The sequence below is a fragment of the Camellia sinensis genome, chromosome 2 (genome assembly GCF_055761805.1).
Source record: "Camellia sinensis isolate YWXY chromosome 2, ASM5576180v1, whole genome shotgun sequence".
NCBI classification, from domain to species: domain Eukaryota; kingdom Viridiplantae; phylum Streptophyta; class Magnoliopsida; order Ericales; family Theaceae; genus Camellia; species Camellia sinensis.
This window is the reverse complement of record NC_138962.1, coordinates 180,071,126-180,091,105: the sequence shown is the minus strand read 5'-3', so window position 1 is coordinate 180,091,105 and position 19,980 is coordinate 180,071,126. Positions and strand designations below refer to the sequence as shown.

At 36.7% G+C, this 19,980-nt stretch overlaps 3 protein-coding genes across 38 annotated transcripts; 2 read left to right on the top strand and 1 right to left on the bottom strand.

Moving 5' to 3' along the window:
- The first annotated feature begins 615 nt into the window (after nucleotides 1-615).
- LOC145819273 (uncharacterized) lies at nucleotides 616-2,382 on the top strand. Its single transcript, XM_082913243.1, has 2 exons — nucleotides 616-1,597; nucleotides 1,703-2,382. Exons 1-2 carry the CDS (start codon nucleotides 616-618, stop codon nucleotides 2,380-2,382), a joined length of 1,662 nt encoding a protein of 553 aa, XP_082769369.1.
- A 1,480-nt stretch (nucleotides 2,383-3,862) lies between these two features.
- Nucleotides 3,863-19,662, bottom strand: LOC114256863 (putative E3 ubiquitin-protein ligase HIP1). 36 transcript variants are annotated; one of them, XR_014362112.1, is made up of 16 exons: nucleotides 19,431-19,662; nucleotides 19,136-19,241; nucleotides 18,939-19,020; nucleotides 18,788-18,796; nucleotides 18,476-18,680; nucleotides 17,601-17,731; nucleotides 17,218-17,322; nucleotides 15,928-16,110; nucleotides 15,715-15,819; nucleotides 7,194-7,369; nucleotides 6,680-6,916; nucleotides 5,864-6,069; nucleotides 5,342-5,377; nucleotides 5,091-5,183; nucleotides 4,852-4,995; nucleotides 3,863-4,236 (listed from the first exon to the last, which is right to left on the bottom strand). XR_014362112.1 is itself a non-coding variant. In XM_082916271.1 (15 exons), exons 13-15 carry the CDS (start codon nucleotides 5,100-5,102, stop codon nucleotides 3,943-3,945), a joined length of 450 nt encoding a protein of 149 aa, XP_082772397.1. In that variant the 5' UTR covers nucleotides 5,103-5,183; nucleotides 5,342-5,377; nucleotides 5,864-6,069; nucleotides 6,680-6,916; nucleotides 7,194-7,369; nucleotides 15,715-15,819; nucleotides 15,928-16,110; nucleotides 17,218-17,322; nucleotides 17,601-17,731; nucleotides 18,476-18,680; nucleotides 18,939-19,020; nucleotides 19,136-19,241; nucleotides 19,431-19,662; the 3' UTR covers nucleotides 3,863-3,942. The 36 variants fall into 36 exon arrangements, 24 of the variants coding, with proteins under 24 accessions (XP_082772397.1, XP_082772400.1, XP_082772395.1 ...); XR_014362109.1 differs by having other exon boundaries at nucleotides 7,194-7,407; nucleotides 19,136-19,250; nucleotides 19,431-19,653; XR_014362113.1 differs by having other exon boundaries at nucleotides 6,680-6,822; nucleotides 7,194-7,407; nucleotides 19,136-19,250; nucleotides 19,431-19,653.
- LOC145819272 (uncharacterized) lies at nucleotides 13,354-13,959 on the top strand. The gene has a single exon (XM_082913242.1). The coding sequence runs from the start codon at nucleotides 13,354-13,356 to the stop codon at nucleotides 13,957-13,959; it is 606 nt and encodes a 201-aa protein (XP_082769368.1).
- Nucleotides 19,663-19,980: the final 318 nt, after the last annotated feature.

Sequence of the window (19,980 nt, the reverse complement as noted above, 5' to 3'; positions counted from 1 at the left end):
ATTCTAACAAATTAAGATTTTAAAAACAAAAATTTAGGGACCAAATCATTTTTTAGGTACAAAATAGTTTAGTAACCAAAAATGCCGTTGTACTTGTAGCAATAAAATTGGATATTTAATGATGAATTACTATCATTTTCGAATCAAATTTTTATCTAAAAAAATAAACCTTTTATGTAACCAAACTAATTGTCCCCAAGAGTGAATTTATTATCGACATTTTCAAAATTTTGTCAATAAAGTCATTTTTAAAAATTTTTAAGACGATATTTTAGCGACTATTCTCATGATAACAAGAGCTAGTCTCATTTTTTTTTTTTTTAAATAAAATTTTCATTTTACGAGATATAATTTTTTTAAAAACTCTTATATGTTATGTTATAGTGGACCTTTTATACTTGGCCTTTTATGAAATATTATGGAAAAGCTAACAATTGATTTAAAGATGTCTTGAATATGATTAGATATTAAGTGCAACACTGACACCACAAGATATTGGTCATATTGCATTCTTTTTATTTATCTATTTTTCTCATCCATCTTTGTAGCATAGAAGATAGAACCATGCCATGCATCAGGACCTGTATGTTTGGCCCAGTGAATGGCCTTGAAGGCATGAGAAAAGGATGGGAAAAATGGGACTTGAGGATTCTAGTTCTATACATCCTTTTTACTCAGTTATACCTTCATGTGTTTGGGCGTCATCGTAGAAAGGGTACGACACAGCTGATGATCAACGTGAATGTCTGGTTTTTCTACTTGTTCTCTGATTTACTGGCACAAATTGCACTCGGAAAGCTATCCAAGGTCAAAGGTGACGACGATGATATCAGTCCAATTAGTCTATTGAGGGGTTTATGGGCCCCAATAATCTTGTTTTATCTTGGAGGTCCAGATACCATGACCGTCTTACGCTTGGAAGAAAATCAAATGTGGTCGAGGCACGCTATAGGACTATTGACACAAGGTCTAAGAACAAGTTACGTCCTAATTGTAACTTGGAATTCTACCATGAGGTTCTCTCTTTTGGCCTTGCTGATGCTCTTTCCTGGACTTATCAGGTATGGAGAGAGAGTGTGGGTAATCAAGTCGATATCCGAGAAAAAGTATGTGGGTTTTGTTCGAATTGATGAAAACACAATTCGCAAAATCAGTAGTGCACAACCTAACTCGGAAGCGGAGCTAGTGCTCCAAGCTTATTCTTATTTCCAGACCTTAAATCCTCTTATTTCCAATTCTCAGCGTGATAGGTCCGAATTGACAAAAAAAATTCGTGAATTGTTGAATAAAGATGGTGCTACTCACAAAACTTTCAAGTTGATTGAGATTGAGTTGGGGTTGATGTACGACATGCTCTTCAGTAAGATAGGCACAATTTTTACAGTATGTGGAAGCATTCTCAGACTCATTTGCATCGCTTGCATTGTCACTGTGTCAGTGGGCTTTTTCGTAGTTAAAAAGCCAGATGGGCATTTGAAAGGTGATCTTCCGATTACCATAATTTTGCTAGTTGGAGCCCTTTGTTTAGAAATAGGTGGAGCTCTTGTGCAACTTGGTTCAGATTGGGCAATTGTTTGGGCATGCAAGCATTACCCGAGTAAGTTGGTCACTCCGGTTTTTCATCTTCACGAATTTGTGATCTCTAAAAATAAAAGATGGTCTGAGGTTATGTGACAATCTAGGTTAAACTTTTGCAACAAAGATAAACCGACAAAGTCCCACCTACCACCGCATAGAGTCGATCTTAGTATCAAAGAACTTATCATCTGTCAGCATGGTAAGATATCACAGAATGATTTGGAAGGTGAAACTCCACAGGCTTATACCATTAAAAGAGGTGAGTGGACCCTTGAAAAATATGGATTGGATGCTAATTGGAGTATCGTGCTAGAATTTGGCAAAAGTATTGTCGTTTGGCACGTTGCTACAGACATTTGCTATGATTCAGAGCCAAAAAGTTCAAAGTCAGTCCCAAATATAGTGGAGACAACCAAAATATTGTCATATTACATGATGCATCTTCTGCTTTTTTGTCCTACTTTACCGTTCTGTAACAACAGTGAAAATGTGGATAAATTTTTTGAAGAAGCACAGTTTAATGGAGAAAAACTTGGCCGTAGTTTGGACGAGAAGGGGAACAACAAATGGGAGATCATGAGTAATATGTGGGTAGAGATGTTGTGCTATGCTGCGAGCTGCTGCTCGGTGGAACAACATGTTCAAGAGCTTAGGCGCGGTGGACAGTTTCTCACTCATGTCTGGCTTCTACTTAAGCACTGGGGTGCAACAAAAATGTTGGAGAAAAATGCATCTCAACAATTGAATGACAAAGAAGACAGAGAGTCAGAATTAGCGGATGTTGTTGAAGGATGTTGCTGCTGATACTTTTCAAGCCTTGAATAAGTGTCAAATTTCTGGGAGATGAGCTCATGCAAGTTTGAGTCAAACCATTTAGAAATTCTAGTTTCTTGTGTTTTGCAGATGTTGTTGTTTGATGTAGCTTTTGTTGCGTCCCCCTAAAGCTTCTAGCGTTTGGCTTTGAGTTTTTTCTTGCTTTTAATTTTTGTGGTTTTGTTATGGTGTTAGTTTGCTTTAGTTGTAATGGCAAGGCTTCACTTGGATTGTATTTCTTTTTTGCACTGTTTCATATAATGAATTGATGGTTGCTTGATCCATGTAATAATTTTAAGGTTTCGTGTGAGAGTTTGAATTACTTGATCCATGTAACAAATTTGTAAACTTGTAATATATATAATTCAACGGTTGCTTTTTAAGTTTATTTTCTTTTAGTAGCTACCAAATGGTGGAAATTTTCCACCTGTGACTTATACGTGTAAAAAATATATACTTAATATATAAAAGGGTATCTGAGTGATAATAGGATATGATATTAGGTTAGATAATTGATCATTGTAGTGAAAATGATATGATTAATGAAATTATTTGGTAAGAAGGACAATTATTGTTTTGAATGATTATTTATTTATTCATTTCTAGACCTGTAAATATGGCCTAACGACGATGATATCAGTCCAATGAATCTCTTGAGGGGTTTATGGGCACCAATAATCTTGTTTTATCTTGGAGGTTCAGATACCATGACCATCTTACGCTTGGAAGAAAATCAAATGTGGTTGAGGCACACTACAGGACTATTTACACAAGGTCTAAGAACAAGTTACATCCTAATTCTAACTTGGACTTCTACCTTGAGGTTCTCTCTTTTGGCCTTGTTAATGCTCTTTCCTGGACTTATCAAGTATGGAGAGAGAGTGGGCAATCAAATCAATATCCAAGAAAAAGTATGTGGATCTTGTTCGAATTGATGAAAACACAATTGGCAAAATAAGTAGGTGCACAACCTAATGCGGAGCTAGTGCTCCAAGCCTATTCTTATTTCAACCTTAAATCCTCATATTTCCAATTATGAGTGTGATAGCTCCGGAGTGAACAAATCACCGCTGGAAAATTAACTTTTAGCGGCATTTTTAACAATGCCGCTATAGCCCTAAGAAACGCCGCAATAGGTTTTTCTGATATTTAAAGTTTTCATTGCAGCTATGGTCGCCGCAATATCTTAGCAACGTTTCAAAAACAACGCTAAAAACATTAGGTGGCGTTTTTAAAAATGTCACAAAATCTTCAATAACCACTACGTAATGATATCATTTAGTGGCATTTTTCCAAGCGCCACCTTTCTTCATTTTCATACTTGCCTCGCATATGATGTCATGATGGCATCATTTAGTGACTTTTGTTTTCCAAAAAAACACCATTTTTTTTTTTTTTTTGGTTTTAATAACACAACCCAATTAATTGAGAATTTAACTAGGAGCAGAGATTGAAAATTTAACTAGAGAGATAAAGAATTAACTAAGAATTTATATAAAAGAACACATATTAGCTCAAATTTGAACTTGCACATGACTGAAATGAAAACTCTCAGGTAAGAAAAGTAAAAAAAAAAGAAGAAACAAACAAAAGGAAATGGCAAGCCGATGGTATAAGTTCAGATGGCGAAGGGACCGGAGAGAAGTTTACAGGGACAACTGATTGGCAAATGATCTTTGATTTGGGATAAGAGTTCCCTGAAACTGATGATCTCTCAAACAACCACTGCAGTCTTTTTTCAAATGGGACAGTTATTCTTCGCACAAGCCATTGTTTGATGCAATTGAAGTGAAACTCATGCCCACAATTCAGCTTACCAAGCTCCTTTCCATCAACATAATCCTCCTGCAATTTGATTCAATAAATGGAAGCATCTGGTTTAATAGGGAGCTTTAACTTGAGAAAAAATAGACCCCATGAATTGGCAACTCCCTTCCTCCCAACTGCCAGAACTGGGTGTGGGGAGAGATGGTGAGTTGAATGGAGTTTGGTAATAAATACACTTAAAAAGTATAATATTTGTGGGGAAAAAAAATCTTCAAAAATTTCACTAAATACCAAAAATACAAACCTATAAAAATTCAATACATTTACGTATTATTGTGTATTTATTGATTTTTAAAATACTTTTTCACAAGTGTTTTAGTTTTTAGGTGTATCTAGGTTAGGTGCATCTAGAAAGTAAAAAATTTGCTTAAAATATTAAAAAAATTCACTATAAACAAAAAAATAAAAAACTCAATTCTTAGAAAATCAATCAAAACCAGACAAGGTGATTAATTTTTCAAAATTTTTTTCTTCTTTTTAGATCCCTCTAGACTAGTCAGACATAAAAATAAATTTTTTTTACACGAATCTAAAAAAAATTCACTAAAGACAAAAAAAAATTGGAATAATATGTGACTTTTTTAGCTGATCCCAAATAGATAAGTTGCAAGACAGAGTTTAAGTGTCCCTTACCTGACAAATACAACACGGTTCCTCTTCCACTGGAGGTCCTAATTTCATTGACAGATAACAATGCCGCCTCACAGCTGCCAAAATAGCTTCCTCACTCAATCCAGTGCTCACATTTCCAATTTGATCCTCCAGGGCCAACAACTCCTAATCCAAAGTCAATCATTTATGAGCCAAACTACAATAATGGCAAGGACAAAAAAAGAGTCATGTAAATGATTATTTCAATTTATTAGTGTTACCTCATAAGACATATCGTCTACAGAAAGATGCGTATTTTCATGCACATCAGGCTCCTCATAAAACAAAGGTTGTTCATGAACAATAATCCCATCCTGGCACACCACCATGAGTGCAAGTCGTAAAAAAATTACTGCTAACTAATAACTATATGGAGAACATGAACACGAAAACTCCAAGTTTCTGTCCATTTCCAAAAGCAAACACAAACTTGATAATCAAAGCATAAAATAAACCAAGCAAAAGATCTAACCTCAACACAATGTAGGACTTGCAAGGCACGCCGAATCTGCTTATGGCAAAAAGAAAGATATTTAGAGATTTGATTGGGTAAAGAGAGAAAATGTTAGAAGGGAAAAGCAAAACATTAAGAAAGAATATGAAGATTAATTAATGGTATACACACTGCTACATCTTCAAAGGTACACAAGTTAAAGTAGCCGAGCTCAAATAAGTGCAAAATAAAACATGGACACGGGGGAAGAGAAAGCAAAATTCAAGAGGACCCACATTCCCAAAACCTGCTTTTAAAAATAAAAAATAAAAACACGCGCGCGCGCTCTCTGGGTTTTCTGTATTTTTGAACATAGGTCCTCTGATTAACCAAAACAATTAGAAAACATAGTTTACTAGTTCTATTGAGCATGGTTACATTCGATATGCCTAAACCAAAACCATGACTATGTATCCATAAAACCATGACTATTTATCCATAAAAGAAGGGAATCAAAGAAGACTCACTAGAGTGGAAATCAGGTGTCTGAACGAAACTTACAGATTTGAAAGAAACCTGGCAGTGTCAGAAAGCATAACAGCACAAAGGCAGCCCGGGTTCTGCCCTAATTTCTTCACCTGCTGTCAGATGTTGTTGGGGACATCAGATTTCTCATCCTGTGCTGCCATTGCACAAGGGGCCAATTTCAAAGCCTCCATTTCTGGAGTGACTTCCCACATGCCCTGACCCCATTTGCCCTTTCAAGCCTGCCAACGGCAATGACCACGAGGTCTTTTAATCATTTTGAATAATTTGAGAATTCAGAGAAAATTGCAGAATTATTGTTAATATTCGAGATCAGTTTATATAAAAGGCATTCTTCTCAAATGAGCATGAACTATGACAAAGTTTGTAGATAATCAACAGACGAAGAAATGAAGAAACAAAAATATGACATTCAGTCTTTTTCAGATGCTACAATGGAGGATTCTAAGGGATTGAAGTGCATAAGTCATCATTAAGATAAAACTCAAGCAAAAACAAGTAAATAAATGACTATAATACACCCACAATACATGGTTTCAATCTCTCATATTGGTTTCCTATAACTAAAATTGCAAAATAAACAGAAATCAAACAAAATTCAATATGTAATTCACTACACACATCCACAATCCACGAAAAACAAAATAAATACCAATTAAAGTAGATCTTAATTAGCACGATCTATCCCAACTCAAGTATAAGATTCTTGAAACTAAAAATTTTACAATCACAATTAAAATAAATTGGAAAATCAAAGAAACACAATAAATTAGATCACTAATGTGTCCACAATTCAAGAGAAAGGGAAATAAGGAATGAGTTTACACATACTCTGTCACTTTTTAGAGGCAATGCAGCTTTGCATTTCTTGGGCTTAGTTGGGGTCACAACAACACCACTTTCCACAACACCCTCTTGGCGTTGTTCAGTTTTTTCTGCAAGCTCTGCTTCAGCAACCAAAGCCGCCACAACAACTGGGGAATTGGGTGAAGAAACATCAATTCAATTGTTGGATTTTCTGTGGTTCTATTTTGATACTAAACAAATGTAGATACCACTGCAACAGACCTGAAATATTTGAAAGCACCAGGTCCAAGATTAAATTAAAATTCTTTTTATCACTTATTAAATACATAGGTTGTTGCTAAATTTAGAATTCAGAAATCATTCCAAGAAAACCGATACAGGTCTTTCACCAAACCCACAAGATTCAAAACATATGAAATAATAATCAAACTAAAAATTAAATTTGGTTAACAAGATACAAGGTGTCATGCTAGTCCCTCTGAATCCCACTTTATCAAAATAACCAAGTATTAATTCATCAAAGAAGATTCCAACAAACCTGAGTCCAATGTCTGTACGTAGAAAACAGGAAAAACACCATCACAACTATAATTAAGCTGTATAAAATAACTGTAGTGGCACCGATACGACTTGGACCCTTCTTCTTCTTGCTTTGTTGTAGCAGAGCTTGAGGTTTAATCCTTGCCATGATGTGTCAGCCTCAACTCCCAAGGACTACAAAATCCCAGGATCCAGCACTCAAATCCAAATCTCTATAACCAAACACCATTTAAAGGAATTCCATAACATATAAATCAAACAGCCAGGCTTTGGATCCAATCTGAACTTTCAAAGAACTTCATAGGTATCTTTGAATAAGACACACACACAATAACCAGAATTCAAGAGGATCAAAATACATAGATAAGTGAGAAAAATAAAAACTTGGGATTTTTTTTGAAGCTTGATCTACAACCTCATACTAACAATCGATTAGACAGCTATGAAGTAACAAAGAAAATTACATAGAAAAGTAAACAAAAACACTGCTTGGTTACTGAGAAAAAATTGAAGTTTCAAATGTTAAAGATCTCAACATAATTCAATCGGCTCAGTACTTGACGCACAACAATGAACAAAATCAAATCCTAGGACCAAGATTTGGATCAAACAATAGAGATTTACGTAGATCTGAACAAAAACTTACACAGAGAGATCCTAAATATACACTACTAAGCATTTGAGGATGTTAATATGCGCATAGGGACTAAAACTTACAGATCTGAACGAAAGCAATCAATCGATCAAATCCAGAGAGAGAGTGTTCGATATCGATCAATAGACTAAAAATCAATCGATCAATCGATCGATCGATCGATCTGTGTTCTCTTTAACATAAATTAGTATTGTTGAATGTATAGATGAGAAGAAGAAGAAGAAGAAGAACAAAAAGAAGAAGAAATAGAACGAGAGAAAGCTGCTGTATAATATTGATTCAAAAAGCATAGGGTTTTCCCCTTACACATAACTACTTATACTAATAAGAATAATACATAAAGACCAAACTACCCCTAACACTTAACACTCCCCCTCAAGTTGGTGCAAAGATGTTTCTCATGCCCAACTTGCAACAAATAGGATGAATGACTTTACTACTAAGACCCTTAGTAAAAACATCCGCCAGTTAATCTTCAGACTTAACAAAAGGCATACATATCAAACCCTTATTCAATTTCTCCTTAATGAAATGTCTGTCAATCTCAATATGCTTAGTCCGATCATGTTGAACAGGATTGTGTGCTATACTAATAGCAGCCTTGTTGTCGCAATACAAAGTCATGGGACCACTCCAATCAAGCCCTATATCACTCAACAAAGATTGAAGCCACATTAGTTCACATGTTCCATGTGCCATAGCCCTGTATTCAGCTTCAGCACTAGATCTAGAAACAACCGCTTGCTTCTTACTACGCCATGTGACTAAATTTCCCCCTACAAAAGCACAATAACCGGAGATAGAGCGTCAGTCATCTATAGAGCCTGCCCAATCTGCATCTGTGAACGCTTCCAACCGCAAGTAACCATGATTAGAGAACAAAATTCATTTTCCAGGGGCAGATTTAAGGTACCTCAAAATACGATAGACTGCATCCAAATGAGTTGCACGAGGATCATGCATAAACTGACTCACTATCCCAACTGCATAGGCAATATCTGGACAAGTATGAGAGAGATATATCAGTCTTCCCACAAGTCTTTGGTACCTTTCCTTCTCCACAGGCTCACCAATTCCACTACAAAGATGATGATTAGTCTCAATTGGTGAATCAGCTGGTCTACAGCCCAACATGCCCGTTTCCTCAAGAAGATCTAGAATGTACTTCCTTTGAGAAATAAAGATGCCTTTATCAGATCAAGCAACTTCAATCCCAAAAAAGTATCACAATGGACCAAGTTCTTTTATCTCAAACTTCTTGGCTAACTGCATCTTGAGATGGGTCACCTCCTCCTCATCATTACCTGTCACAACTATGTCATCCACATATACAATAAGCACTATTACCTTATGTACATTGCGTTTGACAAACAAAGTGTGATCCGCATTGCTTTGCTGATACCCAAATCCCAGCATTGCCTTGAGAAATCTACCAAACCAGATTCTAGAAGATTGTTTCAAACCGTACAAAGCCTTCTTTAATCTACAAACCTTTCCAACTGTAGACTGAGATGAGAATCCTGGAGGTACATCCATATATACCTCCTCCTCCAAATCCCCATGAAGAAAAGCATTCTTCAGATCTAGTTGTTGTAGAGGCCATCCCAAATTAGCCGCACATGACAGAATAGCCCAAATGGAATTCATCTTTGCTACCGGAGCAAAAGTTTCTTGATAATCTATTCCATATGTTTTGGTAAATCCCTTGGCCACTAGTCTTGCTTTGTACCGTTCAATCATCCCATCTGCATTGTGCTTAATGGTGAACACCCACTCACATCCGACTGGTTTTTTCCCATTCGGAAGAGACATCAACTCTCATGTGTTATTTTTACTCAAAGCTTGCATCTCTTCTACCATAGCTACCTTCCACTTAGGATCATTGATGGCTTCTTTCCAACCCTGCGGAATACACACAGAAGAAAGGGACGAAACAAAAGCACGATACGGAGAAGGCAACGAATCATATGACACGAATTTAGAAATAAGGTGTTGAGTACAAGCTCTAACCCCCTTTCTGAGAGCAATAGGAAGACTCAAATCATCCGTAACAGGACCATCAACAACAGGTGAAGAAATGAGATAAGGATCATTACCTGAAGAGTTAGTGGACACTGGGTGTGGAACTGGCATAGGAGATGATGATTGACTTGGTGGCACAAGAGAAGCCGGCTCTTTCTGACGCCGTGAATAAGTCTTAAGATCAGCTTTGTCCAAACGACCACCGATATCCGACTCCTCATCAACAGAACTTCTAGGCTCCCCCTCACCACAAATAACAGCCCGCTGAGTAGGAAGGAAAAAAGACAACTCATGCTGATATGATGTCGTCTCATCCGCAATCTCATCGATACCACACTCCCCCTGAGGAGATGGCGGAGGACCAGAAAAGAATGACTCGAATTCACGGAAGGTGACATCCATACTAACGTACAGCTTATGAGAGTGAGGGTCATAGCATTTGTAGCCTTTCTGAGTAGCAGAATAACCAAGAAAGGCACACCGGACAGCCTTAGGATCAAGCTTCCCACGAGTACGAGGGTGAAGATGAACAAAACAGACACAACCAAAAACCCGAGGCGGAAGGGAAGAAGTGGGATAAGTCACAGGAAGAAGCTCAAGAGGAAGTTGGAAGTGAGGGACACTAGATGGCATACGGTTAATAAGGTAAGTCGCGGTAAGAACTGCATCCCCCCAAAAGGACTTAGGAACGTTCATGGTAAACAAGAGAGAGCAAGCAACCTCAAGGAGATGGCCATTCTTACGTTCAGCAACTCCATTCTATTCAGGAGTGCCAACACAACTAGTCTGATAAAGAATGCCATGCTCATCCAGGTATGCCCGGAAAGCGCCATCAACATACTCAGTCCCATTATCGCTCCTAAGAATTTTGATAGTAGCATTGAAGAGATTGGATACCATTTTATGAAAACTTTTGAAGTAAGAGAAAACCTCATTTTTTGTACGAAGTAAATAAAGCCAAGTCACACGGGAATAACAATCAATAAATGTGACAAACCAACGATAACCAGAGGTAGAAACAACAAGGAAAGGACCCCACACATCGGTATGAATAAGCATAAAAGGAAAAGTACTTCTTTTATTAATTTAAGGATAACAAGTACGTTTATGCTTAGCAAGCTCACAAGCATCACAAACAAAGTTATTCCTAGGACAATCACGAACTAATGGACCCTTACCACCACCTGGAGGCGGAAAAGGCGGAGTATCACGTGACTTGGGGCCGACAACCATCGCTGACCGATCCGGAATAGGAGCATGCACCATAGCATTACGACGACTCTCCTCCTGCTGAACCAGGGCATAAGCCTCACGCAATGTAGGAAACGGAGCGCAACCCAACACCTGAACCCGTATCTGATCATACTCCAAATTCAAACCAGCAAGAAAATCATACACCCGCTCCTTCTCCACAGCCTGCTGAAACATAGTGGCATCTTTGGAGCAAACTGGCTGGAAACTCTAGTAAAAATCTAGCTCTTGCCACAAACCACTCAACTCAGCATAGTAGACTGCCAGAGAGCGATCCTTCTGATCCAAACCCCTAATCTTCTTACGCAATTCATAGGCCTGTGCATCATTCCCTTGTTGAGAATACATCTGAGAGGCTGCTGTCCAGATCTTGTGAGCAGTATCCATCAAAAGAAAAGTCCGACTAATGGTAGGCTCCATAGAATTGATGAGCCAGGTCATAACTAAAGCATTATCAGAAATTCATTGAGCAGATAAAGCACTATCCTCAGTAGGTGGCACGGTACTCCCAGTAATATAGCCAGTCAAACGCCGGGCAACAATGGCAAGACTACAGGAGCGGAACCAAATCAAGTAATTAAAACCATTAAGTTTGACCGGACTAATCTGGAGAGAAGGACTATCACCAAGAGTAAGACCACGACTCAGTCCACTCTCCTCCTTGCCCTTAGAGTCCTGACCCAAGTTGTCAGCCATGAGATGAGAAAAGAGGGTGCAAAAAACACAAGCTGGATATCAAACAAGTCCAGAAATCACCCAACCAGCACACCAAAAACACCTTCTAAGGCTAAAACAGTCCAAGAGAAGTCCAAAATAGAGCAACCAAATCAACTACAAGCCAGAAAATCGAAGCAGAGCATTTGAACAGCGATAAAAAAACCAAGATAGGGCCAAAATACATCAAACCAAGGACAATAAACCCTCTAGGGTTCCAGTCGGCTCCCAAGGATAGGAGAATAAGGGACAGAACCAGAAAAAATAGGATCAAACAGTGATTTTCGAAAAATCACCCAATTTTGACGAAAAATCAAAAAAATTAGAAAACTCAATCAATAATGACCAAACAATCAAAATGAGATTATAGGGTAATTACCCATTAATTTTTTAGCATACTGTATTTTTATTTATTTATTTTTTTTTTTAGCTTTGCTTTGCTATAACAGACGTACCAGGAACAGTATGAAGCCTAAGGAACAATCTTCAAGGAAGAAGATAGTGCTCTGATACCATGTTGAATGTATAGATGAGAAGAAGAAGAAGAATAAGAAGAAGAAATAGAACGAGAGAAAGCTGTTGTATAATATTGATTCAAAAAGCATAGGGTTTCCCCCTTACACATAACTACTTATACTAATAAGAATAATACATAAAGACTAAACTACCCCTAACACTTAACAAGTATATATATATCACACAAATCTGAGATCTTAGATACAGATTTGTGTTCGTATATAAACAAAATCAAAAAATCAGAGAATGAGACTCACAAAATTAATCTTCAAATCGGACTGATCAAGAGCTTTGAGCCAAGATGGAGAGAGTCGGATAGAGAGATCGTAAATCAGAGCCTACGATCTCGATCTAGTGAACTTTCACCATAAGAAAGAGGAGTGATGAAGAGACAGAACCCTAGATCTATCTCAGGACTGACTGAGAAAAATGAAAAACGCGTGGGCCTTGAAAGGGAAAATATGTTGGTACAAGTAGCACGCGTTTTTCAAAATGAGTTGCTTGTAAAGTATTTTTGAAAACTTTTGAAACAACGTTTTTTGAAAAAACGCCATAGCAAAAACGTTGTTATAACCTAATTTTCTTGTAGTGAATTGACAAAAAAAAATTCGTGAATTGATGAAGATAATGCTGCTCACAATACTTTCAAGTTGATTGAGATTGAGTTGGGATTGATGTATGACATGCTCTTCAGTAAGGTAGGCACAATTTTTACAGTATGGAAGCATTCTCAGACTCATTTGCATCTCTTGCATTGTCACTGTGTTGGTGGGCTTTTTCTTAGTTAAAAAGCGTGATGGGCATTTGAAAGGTGATCTTCCGATAACCATAATTTTGCTAGTTGGAGCCATTTGTTTAGAAATTGGTGGAGCTCTTGTACAACTTGGTTCAGATTAGGCAATTTTTTGGGCATGTAAGCATATTACCCAAGTAAGTTGGTCACTCCGGTTTTTCATCTTCACAAATTTGTGATCTCTAAAAACAAAGATGGTCTGAGGTTATGGGACAATCTGGGTTAAACTTTTGCAACAAATATGCAACAACAAAGTTCAGCCTACCATCGCATAGAGTCAACCTTAGTATCAAAGAACTTATCATCTGTCAGCTGAAAGATTTGGAAGTTGAAACTTCGCAGGTTTATACCATTAAAAGAGGTGAGTGGACCCTTGAAAAATATGGATTGGATGCTAATTGGAGTATCAAGCTAGAATTTGGCAAAAGTATTGCCGTTTGGCACGTTGCTACAGACATTTGCTATCGTTCAGAACCAGAAAGTTCAAAGTCAGTCCCAAACAAAGCGGAAACAACCAAAATATTGTCATATTACATGATGCATCTTCTGCTTTTTTGTCCTACTTTATCTTTCTGTAACAACAATGAAAATTTTACTCAAGCTTATCCTAATGTGGAGAAATTTTTTGAAGAAGCCCAGTTTAATGGAGAAAAACTTGCCACTAGTTTAATGGAGAAGCAAGACAAATGGGAGATCATGAGTAATATATGGGTAGAGATGTTGTGCTATGCTGTGAGCTGCTGCTCGGTGAATCACCATGTTCAAGAGCTTAGGCATGGTGGACAATTTCTCACACGTCTGGCTTCTACTTAAGCACTCGGGTGCAACAAAAATGTTGGAGAAAAATGCATCTCAACAATTGAATGACAAAGAAGACATAGAGTCAGAATTAATGGATGCTATTGAAGATACAGGATGTTGCTTCTGATACCTTTCAAGCCTTGAATAAGTGTCAAATTTCTGGGAGATGAGCTCATGCAAGTTTGAGTCAAACCATTTAGAAATTCTAGTTTCTTGTGTTTTGCAGATGTTGTTGTTTGATGTAGCTTTTGTTGCGTCCCCTAAAGCTTCTAGTGTTTGGCTTTGAGTTTTTTCTTGCTTTTAATTTATGTGGTTTTGTTGTAATGGCAAGGCTTCACTTGAATTGTAGTTCTTTGTTGTACTGTTTCATATAACGAATTGATGGTTGCTTGATCCATGTGATAATTTTAAGGTTTCGTATGAGAGCTTGAATTACTTGATCCATGTAACAATTTTATAAACTTGTAATATATAATTTAATGGTTCCTTTTTAAGTTTATTTTCTTTTAGTGCCTACAAAAAAATATATACTTAATTGTTGGAAATCAAGCTATTGTTAATATAATAATACCAGTTGTATGCTTATATCATTAATATATATTTAATATATATTAGTTAGTGCTTCTCCATCAGATGCTTTGTTAGTGCTTCTCCATCATATGCTTAGTTGTAGTGCTTTGCTTAGTTGTATAGGTAGTGCCTTCTCATCAGATGCTTCGCTTTCGGCTGCTTTTTATTTCTATATGTTTTCTTTCATGCTGTAGTATCATAATGATGTTGTATCAACTCTCCTATATAATGGAGCCTTCTCTTCAGGTTTAATACACATTTTTGAATTACAGAGCATATTAGCTCTTTCAATCACTCTCACAATATTTCTTTCATTAATATATAAAAGGGTATCTAAGTGATAATAGGATATGATATTAGGTTAGACAATTGATCATTATAGTGAAAATGATATGATTGATGAAATTATTTGATGAGAAGGACAATTATTGTTTTGAAGGATTACGGCACCAAAAAAAGGTTTTTACGGCGCCAAATGCACGCCATGGATACGATTCTACGACGCACAAGGTACATCACAACTAGTCATGGAAAGTCATTCACTTTTAACGGCATGCCATAGCATGCCATTAAAACTTTTAACAGCACATCCTATATGTCATGTTTAATTTTTCCAAAAATTGTCTGTGCATTACAAATCATCCAAAAACTATGTTTCTAAACATCAAAAATTGTTCTCAACTTCAAAACCATCCAAAAAGTTCTAAAGATATTAGAAAATTCATAGTAGCTTGGATTCTGTCTTCAAAAGCTTCCCTTCTTAGAGCAACCAAACTTGAAACAACATCAGTAGAAAGAGCATATATTAGATCATAAGCATGGATAAACTACTCCCTCCCAAGAAAATAAGATAGTGGCTCATACCTGCATGAATTAAACTGATTTGATTACTTCATAATAACCATTATAAAGTTAGCACTTAGCACTAATTTTTGCCTAGGATAGCTCTAATTCCAACTTCTATAAAATACTCCCTCCCAAGAGAGATTACGAGACTGCCACTGAAAACTAACAGTTATGGTTTTGAACAAATTTATTTAATGAGATGGAACGTGCCCAATAGGTGTTCAAGTTTTCTACACTTCCAAATCTAAAAAGATTCAATACATCTAAGAGAACTGTATGATAAAATAAGGCATGTTCTATTTCATACCATATGGAATAAGAGAACGTATTGTAGAGGTGGTAATCACTTACATTTGCTTCAGCAGCAGGATTGACATTCCCCAATGCAAAGAAAGATCCACCAAGAATAACTACTCTCTTGACCTTGCTTGCAAAGGATGAGTCCCTTTTCATTGCCTGATCAAACAAACGCATGCTTCTTGAGTGTAAAGGTTACACACCCGAAAAATTTGAAGATGTCATTATTTGTGAGAGTGAACAAAAAGGAAAGATATTAAAACTTACTAAAGCAAAATTTGTCAATGGTCCCAGCACAAGTATGGATACTTCACCAGGATATTTAGAAACCATATCCACCAAAAATTCCGATGCCTTCTTCTCAATTTTCTTGGATTTTGGAGGAGGTAAGGAAATGTTCCCTAATCCATCAGAACCATGAACGAAGTCTGCAACACGTGGTCTTCCACCCTAGTAAAGCACAACACAATTTTGAATCTCCACCTAACTAATGCATTGAAATGTGGGTAGCCCACTATTACCTCCTAACTATACCAATTATAGTTGCATCAAACAACACTGCAGTGCATCCTTTACTGTTCAAAATCAAGAAACAATTGCAGAAGTGGAGAATACCAGACGTAAGGTAACCAAAAAAAAAATAGGCCAGATGTAGTATGTGTAATGATAATCACCAATCCATACTGTACCTGGCCTGCCCTTATCGGGCCATCACTGTCTGATGTTAACTATTCCGTTTGAAGTATGCCTAATGTGTAGATTAGATGTTTGAAGAGAACAGCTAGTGTGGAATAAGCCAATGCATGCATCTGTTCAGATAGTAGCAGGTATAATGCACTTGTGGCAACAAGCCTTTCTCAACTCCTAGAATCCAGAGTAGCAATCTGTCTTTGCAGTATTCTCTTTACTCCAAAAACACTAAGTGTGACACTAAAAATATTGGTTTGAAGAAGGAAGTGGTTTTCCCAATTCCAACCCCAATGGTTAGCTCAACAGGTAAGGCTTTGGGAGACACCCAAGGCCTAAGGTCCCCTATTCAAGTCTTGGGGCCACCTACAATAGGGCATAAGCCCTATGACTTAACTGAAGTGCATGGTCCGTGGAGATTATGGTGACAGAGGGAGGTTTACAGTAGATTAGAGGTTCCATCAAAGTTTGCTAAACCATGGGTTCCTCCCCATCCAAAATAAATAAATAAATAAATTTTCCAATGCCCATTCTAAAGTTGCTTTCTCAACCAACTCGCTATCTCAAACAAAAACTCAACATAGTTACAAGTTAGAGCCTCATCTTTCATACGAAGGTTCAAATGCCTAAGAAAAGGGAGCTTGTGATAGGTACACAATTAATGTACCCTTGAGTAAAACCTTCGTAATCTCAAAGGTCAAGAAAGTGATTGTAGATTTAGTAGAATGGTGTTAAAGGATTCATTAAACTAATCCCTAATAGTTTATAGTCTTCATTCAGTTGAATCTGAGTTGTGTAAAAATCTAAAACACATATGATGGCACAATAAAATGTAAAGAATTGAAATGATAATTCATGTTGGTCACCTACCCATCAGAATCCTTCTTTCTCTTGGAGGGAAGCACCTATCACGCTTTCACCAAGATTAGCAATCTAGGAAGCTACAACACAAATCACAGCCTCGGGTCCATTTATCTGTTTTCCAATTATTTTTTCAAGAGAAGGAAAAATACAGATTTGGTCAGATATCTTATGAAGATACAAACATAAAAGTGCCGGTTGAAAGATTCTAATAACACAAAGCTTAAAAAAAACAGACAAGCAGAATGAAAGTTCCGACCATCTTAATGCTGTTTTAAGTTTTGTTCATAAAGGAGACAAGCAAAGTGAAAAAAGAGAAAAAGATTGAAAGAATGTGGAGGGAATGAGAGTCGAATATTTAGAATTGTAAAAACAAAGAGAATTTATTATACCTCACCCATCAGATAACCAACGAAAGAAAGGAGAATTGATGCTAAAAGTCCAGCAACGGTTCCCTCAACACTAACAGCTCCTTCGGTTCCCCTTGGAACTATCTTAAATGTCGTGACTCGTGACTAGATACCTGCATTAAAAGCAGCAATTTTAAAGCATGCACACCATATATATTTATTTCATTGAACATTTTGTAGGAGGTCATTAATGCTCGGATACCGTGACGGAATTGACAAAGAAAACTTGAAAGGTTTGTACAATATTAAAATAATGTTTTTTCCAGGGATACACAGATAGATTTTAACTGAGAAACTTACAGAACCAGAATATAATCTGGAGAATGCATCTACTGTAAAACAAGTATCATGTCGATGACTTCAAAATTCAAAACACACATTTTCTACTAACTTGAGGTGCAAATAGCATCCTTTTAGGATAGATAAATCTCTTAAGATGCTACTCATGCTTCCTAGGATAAATCTCAACCATTTAAAGCATTTGACACAAATCACCCTCCTCAACTGGACCAAAAATCAATCCCAGGAGTAGAATTTGTGGGTTCCGTTCAACATACCAATTGCAATAATTTTAGCTTCCATTATTCGAGATAGAATCCAGTGTATGTAATACTAACATATAACTGGCAGTAGTCTCATCAAAATCTCAACCATTGATCAAAACTCAACACAACTTTTAAGTTATCATGTGGCAGGATGGGAACCTAAGATAGCTTGATAGATCACCTAATAACAAATTTTATGCACAATAATAACAACAAAGGTTTTATAACCATACCAACCTATAAAATTTACTGCCATAAATGAGAATCCTAAAAAAACCTAGGAAACCACAAGTTAAAAGATGCACCACTTACGTTGTTTTTCCATATGCTTTTCCTATTTCACTTGAGACAGTATCACTCAATTTAGTACAGAAACTGCAGATAGCTTGTGATTTAATTCCATTTAATCTAATTAACACAAGCTTGTTAGAAACTACATAGTCACGTCATCGCATTCAAACCACCAGTAGAGAGGCTGTTTGTCTTTGAGCAGCAGCTTCTTCATCATCATAGGCACCTGAATTACCAACACCAAAATAAAATAAGAGCCACTAAGTGACCATATTCCTAGAAATAATTACGAAAAAAAAAAAAAAAAAAGGAACTATATTAATTGGAACATACCAAGATAGACTGCATCATTTCATTAGGATTCCACAAAACCAGCACCAACAATGCAATAAGCAGAAAGAAATCAATAAAATTGCTATAAAGATATGTCTATGAAGAAATATATATATATATACATAATATGAGGAGAGAAGTGATATTGAACCTTGTCTTCCTTTCTTGTTTTGTGATTCATTCCAGCAATTCTTGTCCCACAAATGAGCTTCATACCTTCCTGTCCATGATGCCTTGAGCAATCACAATAACAGTAGCCATTTAAGTAAAGCAAAAGAAGACCATTAATGGGACTGAAACTACAGTATTAAATTTGAACCAAATAGGAAATCAATTTCTAGTAATTACCAAAATAACCAGGGGGGAAAGAAGCTGGTTATCCTTGAAGGAAGACACATGCATAAATTTGCTATCCTTATTCTTCAATCTCAGAATAAATTTCGTAATCATCCATCTGGAAAAACTACCAATTGGAAAAAAAAAAAAAAAAAAACAAACAAACAAACAAACAAACACAAAACACAAAAGGAGAGAAAGAGAGAAAGAGATTGAGATTGAGATTAAGATTGAGAGGCAGATTGTTTGAGAGAGAGAGAGAGAGAGAGGGAGAGAGAGAGAGAGAGAGATGGAGATTGCAAGATACCTGATGTGGTTTCAACTTTGGCAAAAGTAGCGGCCCTGATAGCAGAAGCACGGAGGTGAAGACGATGCAGGTGGCTCACTGGTGGTCACGGTGGCGCAATGGCAACAGTGAAAAGCTGTGGGGTGGAGAAGAAACAGAGCATTACAGAGTAAAGTGACGAAGAGAGAGACACTACAGAGATACTAGTATATGGAAGGGTATGGTTTTTTTTAGATTGATATTACTCAAGAGTTGGGGTTTTGATTTTTTTTTTTTTTTATTTAATTTTTTTGGGTGTTTGGCGTGTAAAATTTTTATTTTGGTGTTTTTTTTTTTTTTTCTTCTGATCGTACCTTCATGATAGTAATTGCGTGTTGTGAAAAGTATAATATTTTAAACAATTAACTTTTTGTGGATAGTGAAAAGTGAAATTTTTAACGGCTACCTTTTTGTGCGCCGTAAAATGTTCAATATTTTTAAAAGGTAGTGTGTGCGTGTCGTGTATAGTGGATATATTAACGGCATGCCATATACACGTCATAGAAAGTTCATTATGTATAGCTAACATTGC